The sequence below is a fragment of the Thunnus maccoyii genome, chromosome 11 (assembly GCF_910596095.1).
Source record: "Thunnus maccoyii chromosome 11, fThuMac1.1, whole genome shotgun sequence".
In the NCBI taxonomy this organism is placed as follows: Eukaryota; Metazoa; Chordata; class Actinopteri; order Scombriformes; family Scombridae; genus Thunnus; species Thunnus maccoyii.
In genome coordinates this window covers 2,784,326-2,801,113 of record NC_056543.1, presented here as the reverse complement: position 1 = coordinate 2,801,113, position 16,788 = coordinate 2,784,326, and the positions used below count along the sequence as shown (strand labels likewise).

The following is a 16,788-nucleotide window of genomic DNA, read 5'->3' as shown; positions in this document are numbered from 1 at the left end:
ATGAAGCTCTGGATGACAGATGACCTCCAGGCGGGAGGAAATAGCTGGTTTCATCAGGAAGATGCTCACTCGATAAGTAATTTGGGCCAAAATAATTACACAGTGGACTTGTGTCAGCAGCATCAACACACACACACACACACACACACACTCTGAGCAGCTTTAAATAAAAATCCATCTATCTATCCTGGAGAATCATATAAAAAAATAAATTCCAGCTGTTTTTTTTGCTGCAGAATAAATAAAGTTTCATCTCCTCTTCATCACTTTAAGCTGGCAAATAAAGTTCCTGAGTCTTCTTCTTCTTCTTCTTCTTCTTCTTCTTCTTCTTCTCTCGCTGCATGACATAAACTTGAGAGAAAGGCAGATTAAGGCAAATATTTGGAGGAAGTTGAAGTGATGATTCATTTCACTCCTCAGAGTAACCGGAGGGCATTTCTCTATTCCACATATCTTTTCCTTTATTGGCAGCTTGAAATCACATCTGTTCATCTTTCTCTCCTGAAGACAAACCGTCGTCCTGTGATTCATCCGAGTGAGTCGACGGAGCTGCAGCAACATTCGTTTATACTTTTAAACTGATTGATTCAAGGAAAAAAGGTGAGAAATTATTTTTTGGCTTCCAGCTGCTTTTCTTTCATTTTTTTTTATTTTATAAACACATAAATCAGTTTTTTTTTCCATGAAAACACTCAAATAAAGAAATGTAAATGTTTTATGAATTTTATCAGGATGAATTAGTTTAATTTAAACTTGTTATTTTAATGTAAAACATTAAATCCTGTAAACTTTCTCTGTTTTGAAGAATAATAATATTTTTCTTTCTTGTTACATTTTCCCAAATAAACAACAAAGTTCTGAGTTAATTAACAACAGACTGTTTGGTTTCTGTATTTTCATATTTTAATGTTCTGTTGTTTTTCTCCTTTAAAAAAAAAAATATTTAAAACACTTTGAAATTGCTCTCATGTATGAAATGTGCTACATAAATAAACTTTGCTTTATTTTAATGGTAATATAAATGTGTATATATGTCTTCATATAAATCATAATTTACTGTAAAACAACAGCTGCACGTGTCAGAAAGATGCAGTTTGATCAGATGTGTTTTATGACATTAGATTATTGATTATTAATAGTGATTTTTTTTGGTTGATACTTGTGTTTTATTTAATATGTTGTATAAGAAACGTCACGTCAATGCGGAAATAAAAAAAACCGGTTTAACTGTCACGTTTGTCAAAGACGTTTCTGTTATTACGAGAAAAACAATAAAGTTTCTTGAATCTTGAATCGAAATAATCGCAGATTTGTTTGTGATGTCATCATGTAAACAGATAATAATAATAATAATAATAATAATAATAATAATAATAATAATAAATCATGTGGGCCTACTTCCAGTCTTCTGGGTTTCTTATTATAAACGTGTTTTGGTGGTTTTTGCGGATATTTAATAACTTTGACCCTGCTGAGCTTCCTGCGTCTTAAAAAACAAAAAAAACGTCTCATAGTCACGTTCAGACAAAAGGCGCGCGCTCCCCTTCTTCTTCTTCTTCTTCTTCTTCTTCTTCTTCTCGGAGCTCCAGCAGCTTTATACATATATATATATATATATATATATTGTTTTTGGGGGCCTGCAGAGGGCTGGCTGATGAAATGAGTGAACACAGAGAGACGGAGAGGCAATTTCATGCTCTGCAACGCTTTGAACAGCGCTGATAGCGACGCGCCTCGCAGTGTAGATTCACCTCCTCTCCTCCAAAAGACGTATGAATATGGATTCAGTTGTCCCCCCAACCACCCCCCCCCCCCCACTCACTTGAACCAATGAGCTGAGAACACACGCACACACACACACACACACACACACACACACACACACACACACACACACACACACACACACACACTCTCTCTCTCTCTCTCTATTTATTAATTGAATATTCTCGGTGTCATCCAGCAGAAATAAAAATGGGTCAAATCGTTTCCACGCTATTTTTTTTCCTCTTTTTCCAATATAAAAGTGTTTATTTGGAAACATGGTTTAAATGTACATAATATAATACCCCCCCCCCCCCCTGCCCTCCCCCCACACCCCTCCCCCTCCTCCCCCCCACCTCCCCTCCCTCCCTCCTCCGGTGAGTATTGATGACATGTATCTCTCAGACTGTCTGATGCTGTTTGTTGTGTTTTACCTGCTAAAATAAAAAAAAAGGCAACACCGGAGGAAATGACGCACAGAGGCGCCAAAATATTCTCACTTTGGTGTAAAAGATGAGATGTGAGATGTGTGTGAGAGCTGCAGTGATCCTGTAGTAAACACGGAGGAATATAGATACAAATCAATGATCACATCACGAGCTTAGAAACAGGAAGTTATTGGAATATAATAGAAAGAAACGTCTTATTTTATCGTTAAGAATTTAAACTTTCTGTTGTCTTTTTTTTGGATCAATTTGGATTATTTTACGTATTTTTTAACATCATTATTATAATATTTAATATTTAAACTTGGAGTGAGGAGTTTAATGAGCTTGCTGCTGCGCTGTGAGGTCGTTTTATTCTTTAACATCTATTAATTAAATATTTCTGTCATAATAATTTTTGGGGCTCTGAGATATGAAGGATCATATCAGCGCTTAATTATTTTTTGTGGGAAAAATAATTTGAAATTATTTGAGAAATCTCGTCTCCCCAAACATTCCTGCAGAAATATGTATTTTTTCACATTTTATTTATGTTCTCTACAAAATCCTGCTGAGAGATTTGATTTTATTATCTCATTGACCCTAAAATAAATGAACTCAAATGTCATTTCAAAATAAAATACTGGGATCATCATATATAATTATGATCGCATGAAGCTTTTTTTTTTTTAATTGTGTGCGAACTTGTTCAAATAAACCTCAGCGTCCACAAGTGTTTGTGTAATAATTCCCGCCAGGATTTACTGCGCGTTCCCGCTGCTGACAGACTGTTTATCTTCTGTTTGTGTGTAAAAACGCACCGCAGGATTACTGCAGCTCTCCGTTGGTCCAGAAAAAAAACCATTTAAGAGAAGAAGAAGAGTTTTGCGGCTGCAGCAGCAGCAGCAGCAACATGAGCTGGATGGAAGTGAATCTGCCCAGAAACACCAGCCGCTGCGCGCTTATTATGGCTGTGGGAGGAGGAGGAGGAGGAAGAAGAGGAGGAAGAGGGTCCATTTCACTCTCAGCTCAGATGGAAATAGAAATGAGCTAAATGTGGGATGTCTTTTTTTTTTCTCTTTATTGTTTTTTTTTTTGTTGTTTTGTTTTGTTTTGTTTGTTTGTTTTTAATCGTCCAGGCTCTGGTTTCCAATAAAATCTTTGGTTTTTGCGGTGGCAGGTCAAAGTCCAAGAGTTTCTGCTGCTGTAGAGTCACTTCTTTTGAAGAGGAGGAGACGGAGATGAAGAAGAAGAGAAGCTGCTGACAAAACCTGCGCAGCCCCCACCTCTCCTCCTCCTCCCTCCCCTCCACGCTCTCATCATTAAATTAGATATTATATATTTACAATGTACAGAGTGTGTGTGTGTGTGTGTGTGTGCGCGTGTATGTGTGTGTGTGTGTGTGTGTGGGGGGTCAGTCGCTGTCCTCCTTGTCCTCCTGGATGGTGGTGGTGGAATGGTTGTACAGTCCCTGCGCCATCAGCTGCAGCGCCAGCCCGTTCTTGAAGCCGCTGGCCTTTTTGATCTTGGCCCGCTTGTTCTGAAACCAGATCTTGATCTGGGACTCGTTGAGGTTGAGCTCCTGGGCCAGAGACTGCCGCCGCTGCTCCGTGATGTAACGGTTCACCTGGAACTCGGTCTTCAGTCTCTGCAGCTGCTCGGCCGTGAAGGCCGTGCGCGGCCGCTTGTCCTCTTTGCCGCTTTTCGACTTTTTCAGTTTCCGTGTCCTTGGGCCTGCAGTAAGAGCGAAGAGACAGGACAGCGGAAATATAAATATCCAGCGCATATCAGCATAATAATAATAATAATAATAATAATAATAATAATCATTATAATAATAATCATTATAATCAATCAGCAGGTCGAGAAAAGAACATCAGAGGCTGCGATCAGAATAATAACATACACACACACACACACACACACACACACACACACACACACACACACACACACACAATAATAATAATAATAATAATAATAGCCTGATAATAATTATTATTACTACAATAATACGAAGGCCTAGTTATTGTTGAGCGCCTACATAAACTCTAACATCTTTATGGATCAGTAGCAGTGTGATAATAATAATGATAATAATAATCATTATAAAAAATACAGCTGCAATGATTAGTTGATTGATCGATTAGTCTCATCCACACACAAAAAAAAGGCCAACTATTTTGATAATCGATTAATCATTTTGAGCAGAAAAAAATGTCCAAATTCTCTGATTTCAGCTTCTTCAATGTGAATATTTTCAGGTGTTTTTACTCCTTTATGATAATAAACTGAATATTTGAGTTGTGGACAAAATAAGACATTTGATGGCGTCATCAAGGGTTTCTTTTTTTTACTACTACTACTACTACTACTACTACTACTAATAATAATAATAATATGTGTGATTTTATTTTTAATTAAACATTACAGATATTAAAACCTTCCACACATCATATTACTGTACAGTGTGTGTGTGTGTGTGTGTGTGTGATGCTGCAGCTGAGCATCAGCCCGTTAACAAACTCGTTATTACCGCCTTGTTATGACTGCATGGATGACTGACACACACACACACACACACACACACACACACACACACACACACACACACACACACACCGCACACACACACACACACACACACACACACTGTACAGTAATATGATGTGTGGAAGGTTTTAATATCTGTAATGTTTAATTAAAAAAGAAAATCACACATATTATTATTAGTAGCGGTGACGTCATCAAATGTCTTGTTTTCAGTTTATTAATATTATATTAATAAAGACTCCAGTAAATATTCACATTGAAAAATCTGCAATCAGAGAATTTTCACTTCTTTTTTTTTTAATTAAATGACGCAAACGATCAATCGATTATCACAATAGTTGATAATTAATTTTCTGGATGGGACTAATCGATCAATCAACTAATAACAGCGTTATATTTTCCCTCACAGATGTATTTAAACATGTTTAGAATTATGAAATATTAATATTATATCAACTCCGTATTCAAAGAAAACACAACAGTCCGGATTATTTCTAAATACTAAAGACGTAATATACTGTTATAATATGTATTTATGATCATTTAATTGGACGATTATGGATTATTATTATTAAAATATGTGTTTAATTGTCTCATCTTTAACATAAAAATGAACAAACATGCACGATTATTATATAATATGTTTTACACCTTCAGGTAAATGTTTGTATTTGCTGTTAATGAATTCAAAATGTCTCCTGGATGTGAGACTGAGAGACATTATTTACCTTTAATTCCATTGTGTTTTATTCCGCCATGTTTTTTTTGTTTTTGTTTTGTTTTGTTACTGACAGCAGCAGCTCGTATATTCACCTCAAGACAGCAGGTTTAACCACAAGCAGCATCTCAGCGCGGGAAAAAACAACGACTTTATACGGATAGAAAAACGTCCTGCAGTCGATCCGTAAAACTGTTACAACGAGGCCAAAATAATCCTGCAGGATGACGGAAGTTATTCAATAAATCTGCAGCTTCACGTTACAGGAAGTCAATATTAGAATCAAATGAAATCATTTTTATAGTTGCAACATAAACAGTTTTTATTCTAAAGCAAAAAGACACGTTAGAGAATAATAATAGAGAAAAAATCACACAAGAGACGGAAAAAAAAAACATACAAATATTTGTTTTACTCTGCAAAACTCTAAACAACACACGAGCTATTTATTATATGTGTTAATTATGAATGAAGGATGATGTGTCATAATGTTGTTAATAGATCCAGTTTTTAGTCCAACAAGTTCACAGTCAAAATCCACATGAAAGTTAAAATAAAAAAATAAAAAAAAACGTGCAAAAAAATAAAAAAAATGTGTTTTTAGTGTGAGTTGAATGTTCAGACAGTGTGATGTGACAGCAGGAACACATGGAGAACACATTTCACTGCTTTTCTCTCTGAAACACCAAAGATTCATTTGAAGCTTGTAAAGATGAAATGATTTCAAATTTAAACTCAGTCTGACCTTTGTGTTTGTGCTCTTTAACATTTAAAAACATTATTTACGATTTCTTAAAATAACCCTCGCGCTTTGTTGAATGAAACTTGCTGCACGCGGGATGAATTTATTTTAAGTTTTTACGTCATTAAAAAAAAGAGGATTTGAGCGTCTGCCGCGAATATAAAGTGACTTTATGTTGTATTTTCCTTCCGTTATGAAGCGTTTTGCTTTTCTTCATGAAACTTTTGCCTTACCAGATGAGGGCCTGTCCGAGTACCGGGTGCAGTAGACCCAGGCAGGCCAGAGCAGCGGCTGGCTCTCCGGTGTCGGCGCCGCGGAGCCGTTCAGCACCACCAGCGAGGAGGAGTTGTTCTCTCCGGCCCCGCCGCCTGTCCTCTCCTCGGCTTTCACGCCGCTGCTGCCGGTGGAAGCGGCTGCGGCGGCGGCTGCGGCTCCTCCGCCGCTGCCGTTGCTATTTTTGGGACTCGCCGAAGAGGTGGAGGAAGCGGAGGACGAAGTGCTGTCACTGCTGCAGTTGGAGTCCTGGCACGGCGTCCCGGGAAGACTCGGCCTGCTGACCACCGAGTGGACGCGTTCCCGGCCGGAGGTCTGCGCCCTCTCCCGCGGGCCCAGGCCGTGGTCCTTCTTGCAACCGAAATCCGGCCGCAAAATGTTGTCTATGAAAAAGTTGGTGGTTCTGTGGGCCTGCTGGGCGACCTGCAGAGGCAGTATGGGCGGCGAGGGCAGGCTGGGCGACGGGGACACGCTCTCTCCCTCGCTGCTATCCGTGCTGTGCAGATCCCGCTGCTCCTCCATCGCTGCTTCTCTGAAGAACGTGGCTTCTATTCTCTCAATCCACTTCCACTTTGTGGGCCTGTGTTTGTATCCAAAATATGACTACAGGAAGCACTAAAACATAGTTATTTTATCTCCGGAATATTGCTAGCTGCTGTAATTATTCGCAAAGTGTGGACATCCTGCTTGCGTAAAGGCGCTCCGGCGCGTCATGGTCGGTGACTTACTAGAAGACTGGCTATGGTTGCTATTGCGCACCGCTCTCACACACCCAGAGCTTTTCACCGCTGTATGACAGTCGGATCTTCACAAAGTCCTCACATCGCATCACCATGCACACATACACACGCTCTTACACACTCTCTCTCTCACACACACACACACACACCAACCGGAGGCGCATGAATAACATCCAAAGCGCAGCGGGCCAATCACCGGCCGGGACACTTTTGGACATGGGGTGACGACGTCCAATAATGTCAGACGTCTCTGAGCCAAGAGGAGAGCTGTGGAGCAGCGAGCAGGCTTCACAGAGAAACCAAACAAGAGATTATCACTGCTCCGCGCCTTCAGCCTCGTTACGGTGTATCTGTTACAGCTGAGGGAGAGGAGGAGAGCAAATCACACACACACACACACACACACACACACACACACACACACACACACACACACACACACACACACACACACACACCATTCCCCCTCATGACTGTCTGCTGGGGATTCTGGATGAAATTCAACTGCTCACCTCCAGATAGTTTACTTTTAACCGGACAGGGAGCGCGAGGCGGCTGCAAAACAACAAACATTTTACACGTTTATCCCAAAAAATTGTTCACATTTTTTTTTTGGTGAAACGACTTTAAACTAAACTTGCAAATAAAACTAAATGTAAACTTGGTGTATAAAATGAATTTTAGGGTTTTTTCTCTCTCACACACACAGGCACGCGCACACAACACGCACACGCAGAAAGGCCTTCAGCTGCGCGTCAACCTACAACACAAACCTCCTTATTTCACCTTTTATCCCAATTAAACTAAAAAAACAATCACAGTTTCCACATCTTCATATGCGTCCATTGAACAGCTCCAGGTTGGATGCACCCCCCCCCCCCCCCCCCCCCCCCCCCCCTCCACACCTCCACCTCCACACCTCCACCTCCACGCGGGTTTCCCTCCTTTTCCTGAGGCAAAGCCACTATTGTCAGCCGGTATTGTTTTCCAGGCCGGAGCTCTTATCTCTCCGTGAGAGGAGAGAGGAGCTGCCGGCGGATAATTTATAGGTTTTAATTACTCCTTATTCCGCCTGATCAGCCGGACGTTCATCACCTGGCTGCGGGAGAAAAAGCGGCTCAAAGCCTCTTGTCACCGTCACCGCGCCAAACACTTCATCAAAGTGCGCGCAAAAAAAGTGGAGCCCCGATAGAATAATATAATGCAGCATAACAGACAGGCGCGCTGCAGAGGAGCGGCTTTTCTTTTTTCAAGGTGTTAATAGAAAAAAGAAGAAGCTGCAGCCTAGAATACAGACAGACTGCAGGAAGGAACAACTTCATCGGTCTCATTCATATTAAAGCTTTTTGTTTTATTTGGTTTTTTTGATGTGAATCCGGAGGCCTCAGCGCGCCAAAAACGCAGATGTCTCCAATCTGTGTAGAGAGAAATTAACCGCCATCATAATCAAATCCCATTTCCAGCAAATAGTAGATGCTTTAATGACCTTCAGTGCATCCTGTTATCATCCTATAATATCCCTTTATTGATCCAGCGTTCATGTGTTTTCATGTATTTCATTTTTCCTACATTATGAGCTCTTAGTATAAGATTCTGTTCTATGAATCCTTTGGGGGGAATTAATGCTCAATGTCCCTCATGTAGCTGCTGCTATATGACTAATATAAATATACATAATATCACACTTCACTCTGTGAGTAATATATTAATTTTACTAATAAAATAGTTCAAAATCTGCTATGAGGCAACATAATAATCATCACCAAACACTTAATATGAAGCCTGCAGGACTCTGGACGCTGTTTTATAAGCTGCCAGAAAGTCCACAAATCAAACAAACTGTCAGAGAATTACACACACACACACACACACACACACACACACACACACACACACACACACACACACACACACACAGAGAGAGAGAGAGAGAGTGAGGTGAGGCTGAGAAGAAGCTGTCAGTCAGTCAGCTCCTCTCATGGAAGGGCTGGGATGGATTTACACACTGATTCATAACATCCTCACAGTTTTAACATTTTACACCGGAGACTAAACTTCAACCTGAGATCATGTTTGGTGTCACTAGAGGAGGAAGAGGAGGAGGAAGAGGAAGAGGAGGAGGAAGAGGAGGAGGAGGAGGGGGGGGGATAAAAGAATAAACAGATAAATAGCAGCAGGAAAATACAAATGAATGGATGGTAATTTGGATGTAATTTATAGTTGCAGCTGCTTTCATGTGTGAGCTGTTAGATGATGATGGATGTGTTCAACTATTGTGGGACATTTTATTCCCAAAAAACAAAAAAAAGGGGGAAGAAAAAAAGATATAAAATTAAATGTTTTTTTTTCCCTTTTCTTTGTTTTTGTTTTTTGAAAAATGTCCAACAATAAATCTGTCTTCACAAATCTCTTTGTTTTTCTTATTTTTTAAAATAAATTATGAATGAATATTCTTTTCATATTTACGTCATCATAACGCTCACAGATGACTGCAGCTCCTCCAACACAGATGAAACTTTCAGTTCATCTTTTTCAAAAAGAGAATTTATTATTATTATTATTATTATTATTGTTATGAAACGCACAGTTGAGCTTTGAGGCTTTTCAGAGCAGCAGTGTGATCTGTAGGTGTTTAAAGATCAATAACCTGATATCACGTCTCTGTTATGTAAACAGACTCTAGAGATTTAAAGAGATTTCTGTTTTAAAAACGCAGCAATTGTTTGTTTTTAACTATTAATTCTCATATTTGTGGAGTAAAAATTCTCTTTTCTTTTGTTTTGCTGCCATTTTACCAGCAGTAGAAGAAGAACTCAGATCATTTACTGAAGTAAAAGTACTAATACAGTAATATAAAAATACTTCATTACAAGTAAAAGTCCTGCATCCTACTGCAGTAAAAGTACATAAGTATTATGAGCTTGATGTAGTTAAAGTATTGCAGTAAAAGTACATAAGTATTATGAGCTTGATGTAGTTAAAGTATTGCAGTAAAAGTACATAAGTATTATGAGCTTGATGTAGTTAAAGTATTGCAGTAAAAGTACATAAGTATTATGAGCTTGATGTAGTTAAAGTATTGCAGTAAAAGTACATAAGTATTATGAGCTTGATGTAGTTAAAGTATTGCAGTAAAAGTACATAAGTATTATGAGCTTGATGTAGTTAAAGTATTGCAGTAAAAGTACATAAGTATTATGAGCTTGATGTAGTTAAAGTATTGCAGTAAAAGTACATAAGTATTATGAGCTTGATGTAGTTAAAGTATTGCAGTAAAAGTAGTGGTTTGGTCCCTCTGACTGATATATTATTATATATGACATCATTAGATTATTAATAGTGAAGCATCAGTGTTAGAGCAGCATGTTACTGTTGTAGCTGCTGGAGGTGGAGCTAGTTTACACTACTTTATATACAGTTAGCTAGTTTAGTCCAGTGGTTCCCAACCTAGGGGTCGGGCCCCTCCAAAGGGTCAGCAGATAAATCTGAGGGGTGGTGAGATGATTAATGGGAGAGGAAAGAAGAAAAAACAAAGTTCTGATACACAAATCTGTTTTCAGTTTTTGGACTTTTTCTCTAATCTTTGATTTTTGCTGAAATATTGGATCATTTGAACATTTATTGAAATGAAAGCATGTGAGAAGTTTAGAGGGAAAAATCACTATTTGGTGGAGCTGTTAACAACTCATAGACATGTGAAATGTGACCCCGACTACACACTGCTTTTTGTAAGACGTCAAAAGACAAAAAGGTTGGAAACCACTGGTTTCATCTTTAACAATGTGTTGTATTTTAAAAGCTTGTTATATTATCCATTGTGTCAAATCTGCATCTGAAAAGTAACTAAAGCTGTCAAATAAATGTAGTGGAGTAGAAAGTACAATATTTCCCTCTGAAATGTAGAAAGTAGCATCACATGGAAATACTCAAGTAAAGTACAAGTACCTCAAAACTGTACTTGAGTGCAGTACTTAAGATTCATAAGAACATCTGAGTGTTAAAGTAGAAGAAAAGTGTTATTTCATCATCTGAAGGAGGTGATGATGCTTCAACTACTGAAACAGACTCAACTGTTCATCATTTTATCATCACTGGAGTCAAACACACACAGAGCAGGAAGAGAAGATTATATCAGAGCGACATCTAGTGGTCGACCAGAGAAACACGAGTGAAAACACACAAAACAGCAGTAAGGGCTGTGTGTGTGTGTGTGTGTGTGTGTGTGTGTGTGTGTGTGTGTGTGTGTGTGTGTGTGTGTATTTATCTTTAAGTTCTGACTGTGACAGACCTCTTGTTGTACTTACTGAATATTTAACTTGTATATTTTGATCCTGTTTTCAAAATACATGTCTATAATTAAGATGAAATTAGTTTCTTAATTAATGGTAATATAACAAATAATAGACGTGCTATTAAAACCTCTGTACTGTTAATGTTCTAACTACTTAAAAAAGACCTTATACCTTATGATAGCTGATATAACTAGTGATGTTATAACAGTAGTATGGTCATTATACGACTGATGCTTGATCCTAACATCTCTCTGGTATTAAAATCCCCAAAACACACAGAGACGGTAGAATACTTTTCCAGTAATCTTCCTTTAGAGCTGCATCACCCTGCAGGAGGAAGGTAGAGCAGCCTGACTGCAGCCTGACAGGCCAAACTCAGGGCGTAAAAAAAACTCCAGTAACCGTCTACATGACTTGACACTCAGCGAGCTCTTTATCAGGAACACGTGTGCAGTTTAATGCAACCTAACAACAGCTCCGCCGTAGATTCTGCTGTTATGACACTTAAATGTTTTCAGTTTTTGTTGACATCGTCAGAAAGGTGATAATTCTACTTTATGTTTATTGGTGTTGATCTTTTCAATGTCATGCTGATCAACTCATCACTTTTCTCACAATGTCAACAAAACCTGAACATGTAGAATCTTTGTGACAGTAGATTTATGGCAGAGATGTTGTAGATTAGACGGGTGTTCCTAATAAAGTGCTCGGTGAGGGTATAAATACAACACCGTGCAGCAGTTTGAGGCTCTTTAGATGTTTCGATTCTTCTCCATAAAGCAGCAGCAGCAGCATCAGACGGTCTCTGATCTCAACATCAGCTTTCCTTCTGCATCTTTGACATACGCATCTTGAAAATAAGATATTTTTTTTTATCTGCTAAGAATTTGGATGAATTTTACATCCAACTTCTAAACTTCAAACAAACTTCAGCTAGTCCAGGACGCTGCAGCAGGAAGAGGAAGAGTCCACTAACGTCAGTTTCACCTGTATGAACGTAATGTAAATGTAACATTTTAATGATTATTTTAATTTTTAAGGCACATAAAAACCAGAGGAGAGTCTTTGGACCTGCAGGAGGAAGATCAGACCAGCTGACTCTGTTTCCTCTTTTAAAAACACTTTTTTTTCTCTTCAATCAGTTTATTGTTCTTGTTTTCACTCTGTGTCTCACATCTTAACCTCATGTTATTATTACTGTATAAATCCTACTGTTATTTAATATTTATCTGGTAATTTCTCTTTTTGCTTTTATGTCTTTGTGAAGCACTTTGTGTCTAGAATATTCTATATAAATAAAGTTATTATTATTATTATTATTATCCAGTCAGTGTGGGATCACATAAAGAGACAGAAGAACTGGATTAAAACACGTCTGGAAGGAATCTTTAAACTCTGACTGTGAGAAGATGAAGACACATTAAAACTCCATCGTTCCATATTTCTGTATTTTCACTTAACCACCAATATAACAACATGCAGTTATCATTAAACAATATTTAACCTTTAAATACAGACTCACATGTTTGTCCAGTAAAGAGAATCGATCTGTTTAAAGCTGCAGTCATTTATTGATTTCTGCCACTAGATGGCAGCAGAAACTAAAAACACAACATCAAACTGTTAAAGTCAAACATGTTTGGACTCATGGTTGTTTCCACCTGATGGAGGACTAATGATCAATTAATCTGCATATTATATTTGAATTAATTGATTAAAAAATCCAAAGAGACGTCTTCAGAAGTCGTATTTTGTCTAAAAGAGAGAAGTTTCTTGTCATAATCTGAGAGAAATGAACTCTGTAGTAAATGTTTCTGTGTGATCACATCTGTAAAAATGTCTATTATTATATTGTATTTAATATTATTGTTTATATCTATATATTATTCTATAGTTATTAATCATCTGTCAATGTTTATAATTTTCTGTACTGCTTTGTCATGTCAATAAAGCTTATTTGAATTTGTATTTGAGAAGTTTGTACATGTTGTAATTAACTGTCAGATTATTACAGATTATACACACAGTTATTCTTTTATTTTGTAAGTTTGGTTGATTCTCTGATGTTTTTATCAACTAGTTTTCATCAGAAACAGGAAGTGACCTCGTTAGCACATCACTAGTGCAGACGCTTCATAATCAGCCATTAGGCTGCGATAATTAAACCTCCAGTGAATAGTCGTCCCTGACGACAGAGGAAGAAGCTCCTCTTTCACTTTTTTCTTTTCTTTCCCCTTTCAGACACACATCTCCTTCATCTTCTTCCTCATCCTCTTGTCATTTCTCCCCCTGAGCTTTCCAAATCCACTGACGTCTCTTAGACTGACGGCATGCTGTCGTTTTCAAATACAATATATTAATTAAAGTTTTACTTGATGGTGAACACAGAGAAAGAAAGAGAGAAACAAAACTCTTTACTAGTTAAGTTCACTTTATAAGTTCCTCTAAACTGTACTTAAGTGCAGTATTTGAGTAAATGTACTTAGTTACTTTCCAGCGCTGGCGTTTGAACCGAGTGGAGTTTTTTGTTGTTTTCTTCTGAGCTTTTTAAACAAGTTCACAAGTTCTCGTTGGCAGGAAGTGAGAGCGGCGTCCTTCCCTCTCCGGACTCTGCTGGGTCATCTCAACTCTCACATGGCTTCAACTTACTGTAGGCATCACAACAGCAACTCAACATAAACACACGCAGGAATGAGTTTCGATTCCTGCGCTGCAAATAGACTGTAAAGGTCAAAGGTCAAAGCACGGCAAGAAAAAGGAAATCAAAAGAGAAACGAATGCTGAGACAAACAGAAATTTAGACGCATTAAAGTCTCTGTATAAACAAATGATTCTCCACCTGCATGTGAAACATCACAGCACATTTTACTATAAAGATAAACTGTATGAATAAAGGTTCATTAAGGTTCATTAAGGTTCATTAAGGTTCATTAAGGTTCATTAAGGTTCATTAAGGTTCGGTTTCTTCTCCTTGTCAAATATGATTTCTGACTTTTTTAAATCAACACATTTTTCCATCAACATTTGTTTCAACATTTCTTTCACTTCTCGACTCTCGATGATCAGTTCTGACTTTCACTTTGAGACATAAATAATAATAATAAACAATAATTAATAATAGATATTGCACATTTTATACACTAAATACAGCTTAAAGTGCTTTACAAAACAAAAAGAAATAATTAAAGTATTTTCTGTTGTATCTTTATATTTGAAGCCAAATGTTTTTCTGTTCTGTACGTTTTGCTTTGTGATTTTCTATAATATACATAATTATATATTTACTGATGTATTTTAGGATATTTGAAGAAACAAGTCTTTCAAATTAAAGCTCCAGATATGTTGATATGTTGTTTGACTGCGTGACTCCAGAACGAATCAGAGTGTTTTCTAATCAGCAGGACGACGACATCTGTCAAACATCACTGTTAAACATGACGACGCTGTGGTTAAAGTCTGGTTACGTTTAGAGAAAGATCCTGGTTTGTGTTAAAATGATCACTTTGTTAAGGTTAGAGAAACAGGATGTGGGTTCAAATAAATGGAGGAAGAAGTGCTCAGATCCTTTATTTAAGTCGAAATACAACAATGTAAAAATACTACATTACAAGTTAAAGTCCTGCATGATAAAAAGTATCAGCAGGTACATTTACTTAAAGTATCAAAAGTAAAAGTATTTATTTTGCAGAAGCAGCAATGGATTGTCATTATATGAATGAGGAATGACAGATTATTGGATACGAGGAGCTGTGTGTGTTTTCATTCAGTTCTTCAAAAAGACTCGAAGGAGTTCAAGTTGAAGCTGAGGTCAGCGTGTGACCTCTGACCTCTGACCTCTGACCTCACTACAACCTGTAAGATCATCGTGGAGATTTTTCCAACTGCATCTAGAATAAAATCTCTGGATATGATGATGATGATGATGATGATGATGATGATGAGCTTGAAAGGAGTTTCCTGAAAGTGTTGTAGATCAACGAGAACCTCCGACCCACTGGAAGAAAGTTATTTTTGTCCACTTTTGTTCACACAACACTGACATCATATCATCACTTTTTAAATTGAAATGTTGAACTTACATCCAGCTTGAGACAGTGAAGCGTAAATATGAAGAGAACCAGTTTAAAGGATTTTCTATATTTTTTCTTCTTGTCAACAAATCTCATGTTTGGATCCAAACCACCAATGAACTGATCTTCTTCTGGATCGACTCATCAGAGGCTCGTTCACCTCTTAGAAATATGTTTGTGCCTCGAGTCTCCAGCAGATTGTTGTTTACTAAGCAGCATTGTGAGAACAGGAAACACGGTGTCAAACTGTTATTCTAAACAAAGCGGAGCTGAAGGTTTCTAAGGAAGCTGCATGGAGCTTTAAAACACTTTGCAACAACATGATCAGGAAACCAAAAGTGATCACACCATCAGAAGACAAAGAAGCAACTCACACCTCCACTTATACATCAGGATACTTTGTCTTTCAAACAGCAGCAGGTCTCAACAGTTTCCACATTCTTAGAGGATAAAGAAGATTTTTTTGAGACATTTTTGAGATGTCGAAGGTGAAAAACAAGATGATACTGAGATGACAGATTGAGTTTAAGACAGTTGATGGATTTTGACAGACGTGGTGACTGAATGAAGTGATCCACAGTTTAGTTCACATGGACTCCTGTCGTGCTGATTGTGACTGAACTCAGTAGTGAGAAATGTTTGTCAGCAATTATTAAAAAACAAAACAAAAAGTAAAGTCAGGTCAAAGGCTTGATTTAGACTTGGGTAGGGACATTTTTTTGTCAGATGGACAAAATAGTTGAGTACAGTACGTGTGTTCTCACACTCACATGTTCACACAGACACACACACACACACAGACACACACGCACACACACACACACACACATAAAGAGCCTGACTCTGCAAAACATTTACATCAGTGAAGATGCTGAATTTGCTGACATGCTTGAAACCAGACTTGCAACATGATTTTTACATTATATATATTTTATTGATACACATTGAAGAGTAATATTCGATTACTGTGCACATGTCTCACAACATCAACATCCCTGATTCGATTCCCGTCTGAGACCTTTGTTCCACGACACACCGTCTCTGTCTGCCTCTTCACTATCCTCTGTCCAATAAAGGCCAAATTAAAAATAATAATATTTTAAATCAACATGGCCGATTATACATTTTCACAATAACTGCTACAAGAAAATAAATGTATAGAAACCTGTCGGTAATGTGAGGACAGAAACTCTTCTGTCTTTAAATCTTCT

The 16,788-nt window shown here is 37.8% G+C and overlaps 1 protein-coding gene across 2 annotated transcripts; it reads right to left on the bottom strand.

Moving 5' to 3' along the window:
* Window positions 1-2,142: 2,142 nt before the first annotated feature.
* Window positions 2,143-7,593, bottom strand: en1a (engrailed homeobox 1a). 2 transcript variants are annotated; one of them, XM_042426757.1, is made up of 2 exons: window positions 6,436-7,593; window positions 2,143-3,926 (listed from the first exon to the last, which is right to left on the bottom strand). In XM_042426757.1, the coding sequence occupies exons 1-2, from the start codon at window positions 6,995-6,997 to the stop codon at window positions 3,604-3,606; spliced, it is 885 nt and encodes a 294-aa protein (XP_042282691.1). In that variant the 5' UTR covers window positions 6,998-7,593; the 3' UTR covers window positions 2,143-3,603. The 2 variants fall into 2 exon arrangements, with proteins under 2 accessions (XP_042282691.1, XP_042282692.1); XM_042426758.1 differs by having other exon boundaries at window positions 2,143-3,923.
* Between the last annotated feature and the right edge of the window lie 9,195 nt (window positions 7,594-16,788).